General features: G+C 43.4%; 1 protein-coding gene across 2 annotated transcripts in view; it reads left to right on the forward strand.

Moving 5' to 3' along the window:
• Nucleotides 1-19,456, forward strand: part of LOC128696362 (microtubule-associated protein futsch) — a 245,210-nt gene that overhangs the window by 136,140 nt on the left and 89,614 nt on the right. For both annotated transcript variants that reach the window (XM_070090322.1, XM_053787606.2), the window contains exon 12: nt 8,302-8,781. In XM_070090322.1, coding sequence (XP_069946423.1) covers nt 8,302-8,781 — 480 coding nt within the window. The remainder of the gene's footprint in view (nt 1-8,301; nt 8,782-19,456) is intronic.

Consider the following 19,456-nt stretch of genomic DNA (forward strand, 5'->3'; position numbering starts at 1 on the left):
AAAACTGGGTTGCTTAAATGTGCGTGGATGTAGTGCGGATGACAAGAAACAGATGATTGCTGATGTTATGAATGAAAAGAAGTTGGATGTCCTGGCCCTAAGCGAAACAAAGCTGAAGGGGGTAGGAGAGTTTCAGTGGGGGGAAATAAATGGGATTAAATCTGGAGTATCTGAGAGAGTTAGAGCAAAGGAAGGGGTAGCAGTAATGTTAAATGATCAGTTATGGAAGGAGAAAAGAGAATATGAATGTGTAAATTCAAGAATTATGTGGATTAAAGTAAAGGTTGGATGCGAGAAGTGGGTCATAATAAGCGTGTATGCACCTGGAGAAGAGAGGAATGCAGAGGAGAGAGAGAGATTTTGGGAGATGTTAAGTGAATGTATAGGAGCCTTTGAACCAAGTGAGAGAGTAATTGTGGTAGGGGACTTGAATGCTAAAGTAGGAGAAACTTTTAGAGAGGGTGTGGTAGGTAAGTTTGGGGTGCCAGGTGTAAATGATAATGGGAGCCCTTTGATTGAACTTTGTATAGAAAGGGGTTTAGTTATAGGTAATACATATTTTAAGAAAAAGAGGATAAATAAGTATACACGATATGATGTAGGGCGAAATGACAGTAGTTTGTTGGATTATGTATTGGTAGATAAAAGACTGTTGAGTAGACTTCAGGATGTACATGTTTATAGAGGGGCCACAGATATATCAGATCACTTTCTAGTTGTAGCTACACTGAGAGTAAAAGGTAGATGGGATACAAGGAGAATAGAAGCATCAGGGAAGAGAGAGGTGAAGGTTTATAAACTAAAAGAGGAGGCAGTTAGGGTAAGATATAAACAGCTATTGGAGGATAGATGGGCTAATGAGAGCATAGGCAATGGGGTCGAAGAGGTATGGGGTAGGTTTAAAAATGTAGTGTTAGAGTGTTCAGCAGAAGTTTGTGGTTACAGGAAAGTGGGTGCAGGAGGGAAGAGGAGCGATTGGTGGAATGATGATGTAAAGAGAGTAGTAAGGGAGAAAAAGTTAGCATATGAGAAGTTTTTACAAAGTAGAAGTGATGCAAGGAGGGAAGAGTATATGGAGAAAAAGAGAGAAGTTAAGAGAGTGGTGAAGCAATGTAAAAAGAGAGCAAATGAGAGAGTGGGTGAGATGTTATCAACAAATTTTGTTGAAAATAAGAAAAAGTTTTGGAGTGAGATTAACAAGTTAAGAAAGCCTAGAGAACAAATGGATTTGTCAGTTAAAAATAGGAGAGGAGAGTTATTAAATGGAGAGTTAGAGGTATTGGGAAGATGGAAGGAAGATTTTGAGGAATTGTTAAATGTTGATGAAGATAGGGAAGCTGTGATTTCGTGTATAGGGCAAGGAGGAATAACATCTTGTAGGAGTGAGGAAGAGCCAGTTGTGAGTGTGGGGGAAGTTCGTGAGGCAGTAGGTAAAATGAAAGGGGGTAAGGCAGCCGGGATTGATGGGATAAAGATAGAAATGTTAAAAGCAGGTGGGGATATAGTTTTGGAGTGGTTGGTGCAATTATTTAATAAATGTATGGAAGAGGGTAAGGTACCTAGGGATTGGCAGAGAGCATGCATAGTTCCTTTGTATAAAGGCAAAGGGGATAAAAGAGAGTGCAAAAATTATAGGGGGATAAGTCTGTTGAGTGTACCTGGTAAAGTGTATGGTAGAGTTATAATTGAAAGAATTAAGAGTAAGACGGAGAATAGGATAGCAGATGAACAAGGAGGCTTTAGGAAAGGTAGGGGGTGTGTGGACCAGGTGTTTACAGTGAAACATATAAGTGAACAGTATTTAGATAAGGCTAAAGAGGTCTTTGTGGCATTTATGGATTTGGAAAAGGCGTATGACAGGGTGGATAGGGGGGCAATGTGGCAGATGTTGCAAGTGTATGGTGTAGGAGGTAGGTTACTGAAAGCAGTGAAGAGTTTTTACGAGGATAGTGAGGCTCAAGTTAGAGTATGTAGGAAAGAGGGAAATTTTTTCCCAGTAAAAGTAGGCCTTAGACAAGGATGTGTGATGTCACCGTGGTTGTTTAATATATTTATAGATGGGGTTGTAAGAGAAGTAAATGCGAGGGTCTTGGCAAGAGGCGTGGAGTTAAAAGATAAAGAATCACACACAAAGTGGGAGTTGTCACAGCTGCTCTTTGCTGATGACACTGTGCTCTTGGGAGATTCTGAAGAGAAGTTGCAGAGATTGGTGGATGAATTTGGTAGGGTGTGCAAAAGAAGAAAATTAAAGGTGAATACAGGAAAGAGTAAGGTTATGAGGATAACAAAAAGATTAGGTGATGAAAGATTGAATATCAGATTGGAGGGAGAGAGTATGGAGGAGGTGAACGTATTCAGATATTTGGGAGTGGACGTGTCAGCGGATGGGTCTATGAAAGATGAGGTGAATCATAGAATTGATGAGGGAAAAAAGAGTGAGTGGTGCACTTAGGAGTCTGTGGAGACAAAGAACTTTGTCCTTGGAGGCAAAGAGGGGAATGTATGAGAGTATAGTTTTACCAACGCTCTTATATGGGTGTGAAGCGTGGGTGATGAATGTTGCAGCGAGGAGAAGGCTGGAGGCAGTGGAGATGTCATGTCTGAGGGCAATGTGTGGTGTGAATATAATGCAGAGAATTCGTAGTTTGGAAGTTAGGAGGAGGTGCGGGATTACCAAAACTGTTGTCCAGAGGGCTGAGGAAGGGTTGTTGAGGTGGTTCGGACATGTAGAGAGAATGGAGCGAAACAGAATGACTTCAAGAGTGTATCAGTCTGTAGTGGAAGGAAGGCGGGGTAGGGGTCGGCCTAGGAAGGGTTGGAGGGAGGGGGTAAAGGAGGTTTTGTGTGCGAGGGGCTTGGACTTCCAGCAGGCATGCGTGAGCGTGTTTGATAGGAGTGAATGGAGACAAATGGTTTTTAATACTTGACGTGCTGTTGGAGTGTGAGCAAAGTAACATTTATGAAGGGATTCAGGGAAACCGGCAGGCCGGACTTGAGTCCTGGAGATGGGAAGTACAGTGCCTGCACTCTGAAGGAGGGGTGTTAATGTTGCAGTTTAAAAACTGTAGTGTAAAGCACCCTTCTGGCAAGACAGTGATGGAGTGAATGATGGTGAAAGTTTTTCTTTTTCGGGCCACCCTGCCTTGGTGGGAATCGGCCGGTGTGATAATAAAAAAAAAAAAAAAACCTCCTCTTCCTCCTCTTTCTCCTCTTCTTCCTCCTCTTCCTCCTCCTCCTCTTCTCTTCCTCCTCTTCCTCCTCCTCCTCCTCCTCTTCTCTTCCTCCTCTTCCTCTTCCTCCTCCTCCTCTTCCTCTTCCTCCTCCTCCTCTTCCTCCTCCTCTTCTGCTCTTCGGCCTGCTGCCTCCAGCCGCACGCTCCGCCTCCTCCTCCTCCGCCTCCTCCCGCCTCCTCCTTCTACTTCTTCTTCTTCTTTCTTCTTCTTCTTCTTTCTTCTTCTCTTCTTCTTTCTTCTTCTTCTTCTTCTTCTTCTTCTTCTCTTCAACAACCCTCAAGGAAGGTTCTTGATGTTGGTGAGGGGTTTGGATTTAGGAATTGATCTTGTGCTCCAGTTCCCGACTAAACCTGAATGCCTTCCACATCCTCGAGGCGCTGTATAATCCTCCGGGTATAGCGCCTCTGATTATAATAATAATAAAAAAAAAAAAATAATTCTTCCTCTTCTTCCTCCTCCTCCTCTCCTCCTCCTCCTCCTCCTCCCTCATCCCTCCTCCTCCTCTTCCTCCTTCTCCTCCTTCCTCCTTCTCCTCCTTCCTCCTCCTCCTTCCTTCTCCTCCTTCCTCCTCCTCCTTCCTCCTCCTCCTTCCTCCTCCTCCTTCCTGCTCCTCCTTCCTCCTCCTCCTTCCTCCTCCTCCTTCCTCCTCCTCCTCCTCCTTCTCTTCCTCCTCCTCTTCCTTTTCCTTCTCCTCTTCTTCCTTGTCTTCCTCCTCTTCGTTCTTCTCTTCCTCCTCTTCCTCTTCCTACTCCTCTTCCTTTTCTTCCTTTTCCTCCTTTTCCTCCTCTTCCTTCTCCACTTCTTCCTCCTCCTCTTCCTCTTCTTCCTTCTCCACTTCTTCCTCCTCCTCTTCCTCCTCCTCCTCCTCTTCTCCTCCTCCTCCTCCTCCTCTTATCCTCCTCCTCCTCTTCCTCCTCCTCCTCTTCTTCCTCCTCCTCCTCCTCTTCCTCCTCCTCCTCTTCCTCCTCCTCCTCTTCCTCCTCCTCCTCTTCCTCCTCCTCTTCCTCCTCCTCCTCCTCTTCCTCCTCCTCCTCCTCCTCCTCCTCTTCCTCCTCCTCCTCCTCCTCCTCCTCCTCCTCCTCTTCCTCCTCCTCTTCTTCCTCCTCCTCCTCCTCCTCCTCCTCCCCCCCCTCCCCCTCCCCCTCTTCCTCCTCCTCCCCCGTCCATCTCCCCCTCTTCCTCATCCTCTTCCTCCCCCTCTTCCTCCCCCTCTTCCTCCCCCTCTTCCTCCCCCTCTTCCTCCCCCTCTTCCTCCTCCTCTTTTTCCTCCTCTTCTTCCTCCTCTTCTTCCTCCTCCTCCTTCATTGCTTTTGGAGGAAATCATGAAATGATCTTCACTGACACTTCCATCTGCGTTAGAGCATCACTTGGGAAGAGAAGAGTCCCAGATTTTCTGGGGAGTCACATATTTCTTACCGCTAAGCATGCTGAAAAAGGACAACTGAAATGGCATTCCCACAATGCACCACTGGCTCCCCAATTTTTTTTATATGGTGCACACTGACCATGGAGACCCATTCTCTCACATTTGGGCCTACCAGCTTTCTCCTGCTTGATTTAAAGCCGCTAGAGCTTTTGTTTACAATTCTCGGCTTGAATTATTCATTACTTCTCCCTTTGTTTATGATGGCATCTAAAGGTAGTTGTTATAAATGATTAAACTCAGTGAATGTGGTATGTCGATGGTAATAATATGTCTCTGGGAAACATTAAATGTTGTGTAGCTATGTAGGTAGGTGTAGGTATGTAGCCCAGGTGGACTACATACCTACATTATTATTATAACTGATACGTATGTGTACCTGTACCTAAGTAAACTTACACACTGTGCTGGCATGCAAGTAAACATTAAAATCACTAAGGGTGTCTTACTAGTCTTGAAGATGCCATATTAATGATAACACAATAATAATAATCACTTTTTTTTTTTTAACAAGTCGGCCGTCTCCCACCAAGGCAGGGTGACCCAAAAAGAAAGAAAATCCCCAAAAAGAAAATACTTTCATAATCATTCAACACTTTCACCTCACTCACACATAATCACTGTTTTTTCAGAGGTGCTCAGCACACAACAGTTTAGAAGCATATAGTACACAACATATCCCTCCAAATCGCTGATATCCCGAACCCCTCCTTTAGATTGCAGGCATTGTACTTCCCATTTCCACGACTCAAGTCCGGCTATATAAAAATAACCGCTTTCCCTGAATCTCTTCACTAAATATTACCCTGCTCACACTCCAACAGATCGTCAGGTCCCAAATACTATTTTTCTCCATTCACTCCTATCGAACACGCTCATGCATGCCTGCTGGAAGTCCAAGCCCTCACCCACAAAACCTCCCTTACCCTTTCCTTCCAACCTTTTCGAGGACGACCCCTACCCCGCCTTCCTTACCCTACAGATTTATACGCTCTCCATGTCATTCTACTTTTTCCATTTTCTCTAAATGACCAAACCACCTCAACAACCCCTCTTCAGCCCTCTGACTAATACTTTTATTAACTCCACACCTTCTCCTAATTTCCACAGTCTAGGTACCTAGGGATTGGCAGAGAGCATGCATAGTTCCTTTGTATAAAGGCAAAGGGGACAAAAGAGAGTGCAAAAATTATAGGGGGATAAGTCTGTTGAGTATACCTGGTAAAGTGTATGGTAGAGTTATTATTGAAAGAATTAAGAGTAAGACGGAGAATAGGATAGCAGATGAACAAGGAGGCTTTAGGAAAGGTAGGGGGTGTGTGGACCAGGTGTTTACAGTGAAACATATAAGTGAACAGTATTTGGATAAGGCTAAAGAGGTCTTTGTGGCATTTATGCATTTGGAAAAGGCATATGACAGGGTGGATAGGGGGGCAATGTGGCAGATGTTGCAGGTGTATGGTGTAGGAGGTAGGTTACTGAAAGCAGTGAAGAGTTTTTACGAGGATAGTGAGGCTCAAGTTAGAGTATGTAGGAAAGAGGGAACTTATTTCCCAGTAAAAGTAGGCCTTAGACAAGGATGTGTGATGTCACCGTGGTTGTTTAATATATTTATAGATGGGGTTGTAAGAGAAGTAAATGCGAGAGTCTTGACAAGAGGCGTGGAGTTAAAAGATAAAGAATCACACATAAAGTGGGAGTTGTCACAGTTGCTCTTTGCTGATGACACTGTGCTCTTGGGAGATTCTGAAGAGAAGTTGCAGAGATTGGTGGATGAATTTGGTAGGGTGTGTGAAAGAAGAAAATTAAAAGTGAATACAGGAAAGAGTAAGGTTATGAGGATAACAAAAAGATTAGGTGATGAAAGATTGGATATCAGATTGGAGGGAGAGAGTATGGAGGAGGTGAATGTATTCAGATATTTGGGATTGGACGTGTCAGCGGATGGGTCTATGAAGGATGAGGTGAATCATAGAATTGATGAGGGGAAAAGGGTGAGTGGTGCACTTAGGAGTCTGTGGAGACAAAGAACTTTGTCCTTGAAGGCAAAGAGGGAAATGTATGAGAGTATAGTTTTACCAACGCTCTTCTATGGGTGTGAAGCATGGGTGATGAATGTTGCAGCGAGGAGAAGGCTGGAGGCAGTGGAGATGTCATGTCTGAGGGCAATGTGTGGTGTGAATATAATGCAGAGAATTCGTAGTTTGGAAGTTAGGAGGAGGTACGGGATTACCAAAACTGTTGTCCAGAGGGCTGAGGAAGGAGGGCTGATGGAGCGAAACAGAATGACTTCAGGAGTGTATCAGTCTGTAGTGGAAGGAAGGCGGGGTAGGGGTCGGCCTTGGAAAGGTTGGAGGGAGGGGGTAAAGGAGGTTTTGTGTGCGAGGGGCTTGGACTTCCAGCAGGCGTACATGAGCGTGTTTGATAGGAGTGAATGGAGACGAATGGTTTTTAATACTTGACGTGCTGTTGGAGTGTGAGCAAAGTAACATTTATGAAGGGGTTCAGGGAAACCGGCAGGCCGGACTTGAGTCCTGGAGGTGGGAAGTACAGTGCCTGCACTCTGAAGGAGGGGTGTTAATGTTGCAGTTTAAAAACTGTAGTGTAAAGCACCCTTCTGGCAAGACAGTGATGGAGTGAATGATGGTGAAAGTTTTTCTTTTTCGGGCCACCCTGCCTTGGTGGGAATCGGCCAGTGTGATAATAAAAAAAAAATAATAATAATAATATTTACACCACACATTGCTCTTAGGAGCATTAACCCTTTGACTGTCGCAGGCTCTTTCTGAAACTGTCATTCTATGTCGATAAATTTTTGAAAAAAAAAAATTTCTTATGAAATGATAGAGAATCTTTTCCCGGTGGTAGTGACACCAAAAGAATGAAATTTGGTTGAAAACTCACGGAATTACACTCCCGTGAAGTTAGCGGTCTCGGCGACATATACATATTGGCAATTTCGCTGACTTAGAGCCCTGTTTATAGCCAATTCCGTTGCTCTAGTCAACCAAACTCATAGCTATTTCTTTAGAACTCCATTTTATCTATCAGTTGAGTACAAGAAACCGCCCATTTACCGATTTGAACTACCCAATAAAGTGGTCAGAAATTGGCCATTTGGCCAATTTCACACAAATTAAAAAAGATGCCAATTTCAAAATAGGGTCCAGAATAAACAATGTAGACATTCTTGGCACTAAAATAACATATCCTCTGTTCATTAGTCACGTCTCTAGGCCCCTCTTATATTACTATTGCTTTCTATTTTGATTTTTTATTCATACAAAAAAATACAAAATTTACTGGTATGCAGACTGCTGCATTATTGTAAAAATGGTATAAATAATATCAGTGCACTAGTGAAAGAATATTAGACTTCCCAGTTGACATGTATTGGACTTGTGGTGTGATTTGCTTACTCCTGAACATTGGACTTGTGTTGGCATATTGCTAGTTTTTTTGGGGGGAGGGGGGAGGGGAAGTAGAATACATACTAAAGCTTCTGTAAAATATTTAAGTAGGCACAGCAAATAGCTAAAATGTGTGAAGAAGTATTAGCAGTTACTTTGGCTTGAAAGACTGGAAAGGATTAGAGCCAAGATTGTAACCTACTTTAAACTGTTTTTTGTTTTTTTCTATCTGTAGGATGAAATGGAGGCTGCAGCAGGTGCTGGAAATGCTGGAAGAGGTAAAGACATAGACAATATAATCCAGGCAAATGATGAAGAAATCTGTGATAATGAAGAGAAAGAGGAAGAGGAGGAGGAGGAAGAAGAGGTAGAGGAGGGTCTGGAACAGGAAAAGAAGCTTGAACCTGAACAGAAACATGATCCAGAGAATATACATCATCAGGAAAACAAGCATCAACAGCAGGAAAACAAATTGCAACAGGAAGCAACAGCTAATGAAGAAAAGAAGCATGAGCAAGAGCAAGAGACAAACGAGAGTGCCGAAAGCAAAACAGAGGTTGAGAAAGAAGAAACCAAAAAAGAGGATGTAGAAGGAAAACGAGAATGGGAAGGAGATGATGATGATGATGAAGAAGTAGCTCCTAAAAGAAAAAAGCCAAAACCAGCTGATGAAGTAACAAAAGGTGGTGATGATGACTACAAAGAAAGCGATGAGGTAAGTAAATTACAATTTGGAGTAGACTTTTTCTTGTGATCATAGAATTAGTCTTAATTGTTTCTTTGCTATAGTATAAACTTTAAACTGTTCTTTTTAGTCATCTACTTTCTTATACTTTGGAAAATCTGATTTTGTTTAACATTTTTCTTTTTCTGAGAAAATGTTCTGTCTAAGGGCAGTGTGTGGTGTAAATATGCAGAGAATTCATAGTGTGGAAATTAGGAGGTGTGGAGTTACTAAAAGTATTAGTCAGAGGGGTTGTTGAGGTGGTTTGGTCATTAGAGAGAATGGATCAAAGTAGAATGACTTGGAGAGCGTATAAATCTGTAAGGGAAGGAAGGTGGGGTAGGGGTTGTCCTTGAAAAGGTTGGAGGTTGACTGCAAACGAGCAAATCCAGTTGCAAGCAAGGTCATTCAACGGATTAAACTCGCAAGTAGAGGTTCCACTGTATTTGCTAGTACCTTATCATTTGCACTTTTCATATCCTCTCATGAAAGAAAAGATCTAAGCAGAACTGAACACTTTCTCCAGTGTTCATGTTACAGCTTCTCCAATTATTCCAGGAGAATAGAATGCTGCATATCTTGGCACATGATAAGATGATAATTGTTTGATGAGCCCTGAAGTACTATTTTTGTTTTTTTTAACGAACCGGCCACACCCCCACCAAAGCAGATTGACCTAAAAGGAAGAAAATGTAAGTTTTTCCCTTTAACCTTTTGAGGGTCCATCCCGTAGTTCTACTGCTTTGAAGCCAGAGTCCAAGCTGTAGTTCTACGCCATAAGCTCAGCTCACTCAGATGAGCTGTGGGTGGTAAATTTGGGCCTAGATATGAGAAAATGCATCAGTGTGGTAAGTGTGCACCATATGAAACAAATCCTTCAGCACACAGTGCATAATGAGAAAAAAAAACGGCTACCATGTTTTTGGATTAAAACAGCGACTTTGTGGTGTATTTTTGTATGGTTTTTACAGTTATATTCGCAGTTTCTTAGTCTCATTTGATAGACTGGAGGATATATTACAGAAATAAGAGTGACTGTGATTGATTTTAATACTGGAAATAGCTTGAAATTGAGCTCAAAGTAGGGGAAATGTTCAATTTTTACTGATCTTCAAAAGTAAAGAAATCACATCACGCGTCCAATACATATCAGCTGGTGAGTCTAATGTGTGTTCGTGAATGCATTGATGTTATTTATACAATTATTAAAATATTGCATAACAGTAAATCTTTTATTTTTTGATGTGAATAAAAATTCCTTATGGGAATAAAAAATCAAAATGAATTGATCTGTGAAGCCTAAAAACATAATTGAAGTGTTACTTTGTACACAGAAAAAGAGGTTAACAGGAGTTTGTGTGACTGACTGACTGACATACTGAATGACTTGACTGACTTACTGAATGACTTGACTGACTGAATGAATGACTTGACTGACTGACTGAATGAATGACTTGACTGACTGAATGAATGACTTGACTGACTGAATGAATGACTTGACTGACTGAATGAATGACTTGACTGACTGAATGAATGACTTGACTGACTTATTGAGTGATTTGACTTACTGAATGATTTGACTTACTGAGTTACTTGACTGACTTACTGAATGACTTGACAGACTTACTGAATGACTTGACTGACTTACTGAACTACCTGACTGACTTATTGAGTGACCTGACTGACTTACTGAGTGACTTGACTGTAATAATATTATTATATTATTGCTGAGAAGAAAAAGAGAATGATTTCCATGGAATTAACCCCTAAACAGTCCAAACTATGTATACGTTCTTATGCGTAGGGCCTATATATACGTTTTAATTTTCCTGCCTCCAAATTTGGCACAATTGGCCTGAGATGCCTTGTCAGTATAGAATGGGTCTTAACACTCCGTGTACACCATATTAAAAAATCTGGGACCACTTAGTACCTTGTGGGAACGCCAGTTAAACTGAGCCCCAGCTAGAGCAAACAGTGCGGCAAACACCAAGGATTCACTGATGTAATGTCATATTAACACTCTCTTTTAAGAGGAAAGTGATGCTAACCCCAAGTTTAGGCCTAGTCTGTCGACCTCTGTCTCTCTCTTTCAATCTATCTTTGTCTCACAGGTACACACAAATACAAGTATACATAGTATAAATTACCTAGGATAACTCAAAAACTCCAGACAAAGTACTATACTCTGCTTGAAGATGCAAGTAAAGGTGTTGACGCAGTCTTGTTATCATGTGGGGTTCGAACACGTGGATAGGGTAAAGAAATGCTCGCGTAGGCTGGAAGTACGTATATTACGGATAATGTGAGTAGCGCCAAACAGCCGTGACCTGCCTCCTTGCTCTCTCTCGTAAGACTAACTAACCCCAGTACCCATATGTGAGAGGGTGTTTGAAATACTGCTGTGGTCAGCACAATATGAATACAGACAGTGATTCACGCAGAGACGGTTGGTAGTGAGTCATCTACTGGTACACTGGTTACTGGTAACTGGTACTACTACTGAGAGCTCGGCGACGCTAACGTATGTCGTCCCGACATACAACTAATACAAACTAGAGATGGCAGGTATACGGCTTGGTATACGGCTTGGGCTGATTCTATACAATGTCAAAGTACACAACAATTGAACATTATAACATACATAAGTAGAACATTGGAATGGAAGCTTACGTAACTGAAACTGTAATGCAATACAAGGTATAATATAGCACAACTCATCGAATGAAACTCAACGTTGGGATTACACAATAGAAGTGATAAAAAAAAATTTGATCGATCGATCTGTATTCATGTGATCTACGGATTCTGAGGAAGGAATATATACAAAGAAAGAGTGTTTAACAGAAAGGCAGATTCGGTGCACTCAAATCTAGACTGTTAACTCTCAGAATTCGGAGAGAACGTGAACACAAAAAAAAAATTCTTGAATACTGATAAGTTGATACTGTAATTATTCATCTATACAGGTTATTTACATTTAACCCCAACTCTGCTAGGGTAAGATTGACATATGCAGAATGGGTGTCATCTCTGGGAGGATCAAACTCTGTAGCACTGGCTAACTCATGCTGTATTTGAGGCAAATCTGAATTGGAAGTTACAAATGATACTTGAGGATTTCTCAATACCTGTCGTGTACGTAGGGAATAACGACATTCAGGTTGATCGTCTGACTGAGTATCAGAGGAAGAGAGTACAGGATCAGGAGGATTGTCAGAGTCTGTCACATTAGTCTGGGTTGGAACATCATTATCATCACATACAACTTCATATGATCTAAATGCGATTCTTTATACTGACCAGTACTAATTTCTCTAACCATATACTTATTACCAGTGATATGTTCAACTACTCGATAAGGACCAACAAACTTTTGATCAAGCTTTGGCATTGCAGACGTTTTGTTAAAGTTAGTCAGCATAACTCTCGAACCTACTTTGATTTTGGATGGCTTTGCTCGAGTGTTTGCGACTCTTGTAAATTCTGCTGTTGATTTATGAAGTGTTTCACGGATTCTTCTAAAAACACTTTGAGCTAAGCTGGTACGAGTTGCTATGAAATCATCAGGGTTGTAATTTGGTTTCGGATTAGAATATAACAACTCATAAGGCAAACGTTTATCTACACCGTACAATGCATAATGTGGAGTGTCACCTATAGAAACATTGTAAGCAGAATTTATAGCACACTGCACATCAGGTATAACTTCATCCCAAGTTTCACTGTTGGGATTGATAGTGGCTCTCAAGACATCAAGTACTTTCTTATTGGTTCGTTCTGCTAACCCATTGCTGGCAGGATGATGAGGAACAATGGTGGATTTAGAGATCTTGTACAAGGTGCACAAATTTTCAAGAATTTCATTACAGAATTCACCTCCATTATCTGTTACCAGGGACTTAGGGGTGGTATGCCTGCAGATAATGCGTTCTTTAAACGCTTTAGCTACTGTTTCGGCAGTCTTATCTGCAATAGGAACTAACTCACAATATCTGGTGAAATGGTCTACCATAACACACAGATGTTTGTTGCCTTGGAGGGAACATTGGAAATTAGTTAACAAATCTAGCGTAACTCTTTCCCACGGTTCGCTAGTAGTTGGATACACTTGGATTGGATTAGGGCCATTAGCATTACCTTTATCTTGCATGCAGACACTACATTTCTTAACATACTCAGAAATATCAGTTGCCATACGAGTTCAAAAGTATTTCAATCTGGCTTGTTTTACTGAACGATCCATACCAGGGTGTGCAACACCTGGTACATCGTGAACTAGCTGTAAGGCTACATTCACTAGTGACTGTGGAATTACTAACTGGTATACTCTTCTGCTAGGAGTACCCAACTCGGCTGTTCGATACAGTAATTCTTGGTTCATGACAAAGTCACTGATGGGTGCTGGTGGCTTCACAGTCAGAATAAGATCTTCCTGGAGCAGGAATCGAATCACACCAGACCACATGGAATCTGTTCGTTGAGCATTCTTTACATCTTCAGCACTAAATGGAGGGTCTGCAGTTACTATACTAACATGTCGTGATAAGGCATCTGCGACTACATTTGACTTGCCAGGTAAGTGTTCAAAGGTGGGATTGAACTCTTGGATAGTCAAGGTCCATCTGGCTAACCTTCCAGTAGGTTGTTTGTTCTGGAATAAAGGTATCAGTGGAGCATGGTCTGTCAAGACATGAACAGAGTACTGATAAATAATGTCTCAGAAGTGCTTTAAAGACCATACTATTGCTAAAGCTTCTTGCTCAGTTACTGTATAATTACGTTCAGCCTTCGTAAGGACTCGGCTAGCAAATGCAACTGCGTTGTACTTGCCATCGGTCTTCTGAGCTAGTACGGCGCCTATGCCAATTGAACTAGCATCAGTTGTCAGATAGAAGGGCTTAGAAAAATCTGGAAATTTCAAAATTGGAGCAGATGTTAGCTTTTCTTTTAGAGTTTGGAATGCTCTTTCTTGACGGAAGGTCCAAACAAAAGGAGCATCTTTCTTAAGCAACTCAGTTAGAGGAGCAGCTATGGAAGAAAAATTGGCAATGAAAGATCTATAAAAACCTGCTAAGCCCACAAAGGATCTTACGGCATCAGCAGTTTTGGGTGTTGGAAAATTTAGTACTGCAGTTACTTTACTTTGGTCAGTCGTAACCCCTCTAGGAGTGACTACGTGACCAGGAAACTTAATTTCTGATCTGAAAAATTAACATTTAGAGAGTTTGATCTTTAAATTGGCTTCTTCAAGCTTACCAAGTACTACATCAAGTCTTTTCAAGTGTGTATCCACGTCTTTAGACATGACGATTACGTCATCTAAGTATACCATAAGTGCATTGCCTATGAGACCTCTAAAGATATTAGTCATGAGCCTTGAGAACGTGATAGGGGAGGATCGTAATCCAAACGCCATACGGAGGAAGTGATAATGACCTGTAGGAGTGGAGAATGCAGTTAGCTCTTGGCTGTCCTCGTGAAGAGGGACTTGCCAAAACCCTTGTAACAAATCCAGGGTTGAAAAGACTTTGTTATCTCCGATGTTACGTAAAAGATCACCCAGTACAGGAAGTGGGAAGCGATCTGGAATAGTTTTCGCGTTTAACTTCCTAAAGTCAATTACTGGGCGCCAAGTACCATCCTTCTTAGGTACTAGGATCAAGGGTGCATTCCAAGGTGAATTGCTAGGTGCAATAACTCCATCATCAAGCATTTGATTGATCAATTCTTCTGCGACAGCAACTTGTGAATGAGGCATTCTGTATGCAGGTATGTAGATAGGTCTAGTACCAGGTTCAAGTGGAATACGATGGGACAATAAGTTCGTTATACCCATCTTCTCACCTGGTAAGGCAATGGCTTTACGACGTTTGTTCAACAGAGTCAACAAACGCCTGACTTCATCTGGGAAGTCAGTGGGAGCTAAGTCTTTCTCCTCAACTGGTGGAACAGATTGATCCAGTGAAGTGGATGACTCCCCAGCAGAAATAGCACCGACCCACTGGTCAGGTGACAACTCATCCTCTACCTGAACAGGGTAAGGATAGTGAACAAAGTCAACAAGATTGGTATTGGCTCTGAGACGAACACTGTGACCAGAAGTGTTAGCTAGGAAGAAATGGATCTTACTATCTCTTACAACATGTAAGGATGGTTCAACAAATAGACCTTTTACTTTGCAAGAATCGCTGTCAACTAGGACGTTATCACCATCTGGAACACTAGGAACAACTACAGACACTCTAGTGAGAGCACTAGCCGCAACAGAGACGTCTTTCTGCAGACGGCATGTGACATCAACAAGAGATGGCATTACTAGTTTCAAGTAATCGTTTTCTGACAAGGCATCCCCTGTGGAGAAACTACTACTCGAACTAGCAGTCATTGCAAGGATAGGTTGTGCACTCAAGGCAGTCTGAGTATCCTCGGACACTTGAGGCAACGGAACACCATCCTGCAAGTCTGAAGGTATGGTGGAACACAGACGGGAGTGACAGAATTACCAGTGCCTGACCGCTTGGGTACGCTACTGGAGAATGCATTGGCTTGTAAGGACTTAATCCATACATCATACTCTGCAGCAGTATGACAGATTTCTGATCCAAGCTGGTAACTCCAGAATGGAACGATCAAGTCGTCAATTTGGGCATGCCATCGGTACGGGTCGAGCACAATGCGTAAGTCTCCCATGGAAGCAAATCCCAGTAGAAGGTCACCAGGGAAAGTAATCTGGTCGACAACAAGGAAGGAAGCAGTGAAGTCTCTACCTTGGATAGAAAAAGTTAGGGAAGTCCGACCTCGGACACGCAGGTGAGAACCAGCTACTCCACTAAGGGAGGACACATGAGTCGGTTCTACGAGAAGGACATGTCGTAACTGCTTATCCTTAAACAAACTAGACCTAATAATATTGACTTGCGCACCAGAGTCCATGAACAAATGAACGGGCACATTATGAACAGATGCTTGCACTATAGGGCCTATGGTTGCATTTGAAGTTATGTGCAAACAAAAAGGTGGATTGTCATCAGAAAAGACTTGTTCCACTTCATCCCCAAAATCATCTATGTCAGAGACATGTGAAGCAACATCATCAGCAGGATTGTCATTCTCGAGACTGCTTAAGGCTTCAAAGGAATTGTGAACGGGAATGGTGTACTCATTATCACCTACTGTCACCATGGGACGGTTTGACTGGGGCGCTCGAATTCCCCCGAATTGGAAGAATGAGCCTGGTTCTGGTTATTTTGAGAATTGGAAGAATGAGCCTGGTTCTGGTTATTTTGAGAACCACGATATCTGTTTCCTCTACGGGTTCTGCGGTTGGAACGGCCACGGAAAGACCTAGAGTACTGAAGGTTGTAGAGAGCATTGCACTCAGATGTGTCATGTCCATGTATTCTATGATAAGTACAGTAGGGAAGATCTGACTGGTACTCATCATCAGTACGACGCCTCTTAGGGTAACTATCAGGACAATTAATTGCAATATGGCCACGGAAACCACAGTTGTAACAAGTCCGCTGACTATGGTTACTGAATGTACTATGAATACTACGAGGTTTATAACAACTCTGTACACTGGTCCTTGGTGATCTCTGAGATGGTTGACGACCACGATTTGTCTCTGTGGCGCAAACAAGAGGAGCTGCAGACTGAGGCATAGATGTGAAATTACTTTTAATACATGGAAAAGTACCCTGGGGGCACAAGGAACGTACATGATTTAGGGCTGTAAGTGGTTCCATCGTCACAGTTGGAGGATTAGCCTCATAAGCACACACGGAAGCAGGTGGCATTAGTTCTTTAATTGCTCCAAAAGCTGCTATTTTAGCGAACGGTTCTGTGAATGGTTTAACCTCGTCAGGGACAAAAGCTGAGGACTGGACAGCATTGATAAATGATGATAAAAGTTTGTCTAATCTAACAGCAAAGGCACTCAACGATTCATTAGTCATGGGTGTAGCATTCACTAGTTCCCTAAGAACGACATATGGATCAGCTGTTTTAACTGGTACAAGGAAAGAACGAATCAGTTCCTCATATTGTGACCACTTAGTAAGATTCCTGAAGTCACGCATATCAAGGAGATCAACAACGTGAACAGCAGCAGGGGATCGATGAAGAGCTTCTTTCGCAAGTCTGATAAGACTTTCCTCAGAAGGAGGACCTTCAACTAGAGCATTAGCACGAGAACGAATGGCAGTAAACCGTGCTTCAAGACTATGTACATGGCCATTGAATAAAGGTAACGCATCAAGGGAATCACGAGTATAACTAGTATCTCAGTGTCTGGGTTGGTCTGTCAGTCGCTAAGGAATTGTGAGGACTGATGACAGCAGCAGCAGTAGCCTGAGAGGTCTGAGTGTCGACATTCGCTAAAGTATCACTTGACGGTATGTGAGACATAATGGCAAAGAAGTTGCACGAGAACAAATAAGGCAAAAATAATGAACAATAAAAATGATACAAAATGCTAAAATTGAAATAAAAGAGATGCAACAAATTCTGCAGAAGTAATAAAAAAAATGTCTAAGATACACTGCAAGAGGAAGGACAACTCAATGTAAAGGACTATTGGCCAAGAAAAAAAAATTACATTGAAATATACAAGTAAAAATATTACTGGAGACTGAATTAAATGCAAAATGAGCTGTCTTTACTCTTGCAAATAAAGGAATTAATTAATAAAATTTTAAATCAATGTAAAAAGTATAAAATAAAATCACTAAATTGTTAACTGGGAAATTTAAATATTTTCTAAGAATGCATAAACAAAATTAAAATATAATGCAAAGACAACATCAGGAAAATTAATAAAATGCAAGTAAAGGTGATGACGCAGTCTTGTGGCTCTGAGACAGAGAGCTAGACAGATAGACAGGGAACTTGACAGACACACAAATAGACAGACAGGCATGTTTGTGTACCAGCGAAAACAAAGCTAGGGTGATGCTCGTCAAATGTCACCTCTAATCTTTTCTTATCTGCTCCACCCTCCTGTATACTCATCAAACATCAGCTCTTATCAGATGATATCTCATCATGTCACTGTCAGGGGTGGACTTTGTTTTTCATGCTTCAAGGCAACTTCTTATTACCTATTATTATTATGTATCCTCCTCCTCCACTTCCTCCACATCCTCCTCCTCTCCTCCACCTCCTCCTCCTCCTCTCCTCCTCCACCTCCTCCTCCACCTCCTCCTCCACCTCCTCCTCCACCTCCTCCTCCTCCTCCACTTCCTCCTCCTCCACTTCCTCCTCCTCCACCTCCTCCTCCACCTCCTCCTCCTCCTCCACTTCCTCCTCCTCCACTTCCTCCTCCTCCACCTCCTCTCCTCCTCCACCTCCTCCTCCTCCTCCACCTCCTCCTCCACCTCCTCCTCCTCCTCCACTTCCTCCTCCACTTCCTCCACCTCCTCCTCCTCCACCACCACCTCTTCCTCCCCCTCCACCTCCTCCACCTCCTCCACCTCCTCCACCTCTTCCTCCACCTCCTCCTCCACTTCCTTCTCTACTCCACTTCCTCCTCTACTCCACTTCCTCCTCCACTTCCTCCTCCACTCCACTTCCTCCTCCATTCCACTTCCTCCTCCTCCACTTCCTCCTCCTCCACTTCCTCCTCCTCCACTTCCTCCTCCTCCTCAACCTCCTCCTCCTCCACCTCTTCCTCCACCTCCTCCTCCACTTCCCCCTTCTCCACTTCCTCCTCCTCCACCTCCTCTCCTCCACCTCCTCCTCCTCCACTTCCTCCCCCTCCACTTCCTCCTCCTCCTCCACTTCCTCCTCCACCTCCTCCTCCTCCACTTCCTCCTCCTCCACTTCCTCCACCTCCTCCTCTGCCACCTCCTCCTCCTCCACCTCCTCCTCCACTTCCTCCTCTCCTTCACCTCCTCCTCCTCCTCTTCCTCCACCTCCTCCTCCACTTCCTCTTCCTCCACTTCCTCTTCCTCCACTTCCTCTTCCTCCACTTCCTCCTCTCCTCCACCTCCTCCACCTCCTCCTCCACCTCCTCCTCCACCTCCTCCTCCTCCTCCTCCTCTTCCTCCTCCTCCACCTCCTCTTCCTCCACCTCCTCCTCCTCTTCCTCCTCCTCCACCTCCTCTTCCTCCACCTCCTCCTCCACCTCCTCTTCCTCCTCCTCCTCTCCTTCACCTCCTCCTCCACCTCCACCTCCACTTGCTCCACCTCCACTTGCTCCACCTCCTCCTCTCCTCCTCCACCTCCTCCTCCTCCTCTACCTCCTCCTCTACCTCCTCCTCTACCTCCTCCTCTGCCATCTCCTCCATCTCCTCTACCTCATCCACTTCCTCCTCCTCTACTTGCTCCTCCTCTACTTCCTCCTCCTCTACTTTCTCCTCCTCTACTTCCTCCTCCTCCACTTCCTCCACCTCCTCCTCCTCTCCACCTCCTCCACCACCTCCTCCACCTCCACTTCCTCCTCCTCCACTTCCTCCTCCTCCTCTCCTCCACCTCCTCCACTTGCTCCACCTCCTCTCCTCCTCCACCTCCTCCTCCATCTCCTCCACCTCCTCCTCTACCTCCTCCTCTGCCATCTCCTCCACCTCCTCCTCTACCTCCTCCTCTGCCATCTCCTCCACCTCCTCCTCTACCTCCTCCTCTACCTCCTCCTCTACCTCCTCCTCTACCTCCTCCACTTCCT

This window comes from Cherax quadricarinatus, chromosome 31 (assembly GCF_038502225.1).
Source record: "Cherax quadricarinatus isolate ZL_2023a chromosome 31, ASM3850222v1, whole genome shotgun sequence".
Lineage (NCBI taxonomy): Eukaryota > Metazoa > Arthropoda > Malacostraca > Decapoda > Parastacidae > Cherax > Cherax quadricarinatus.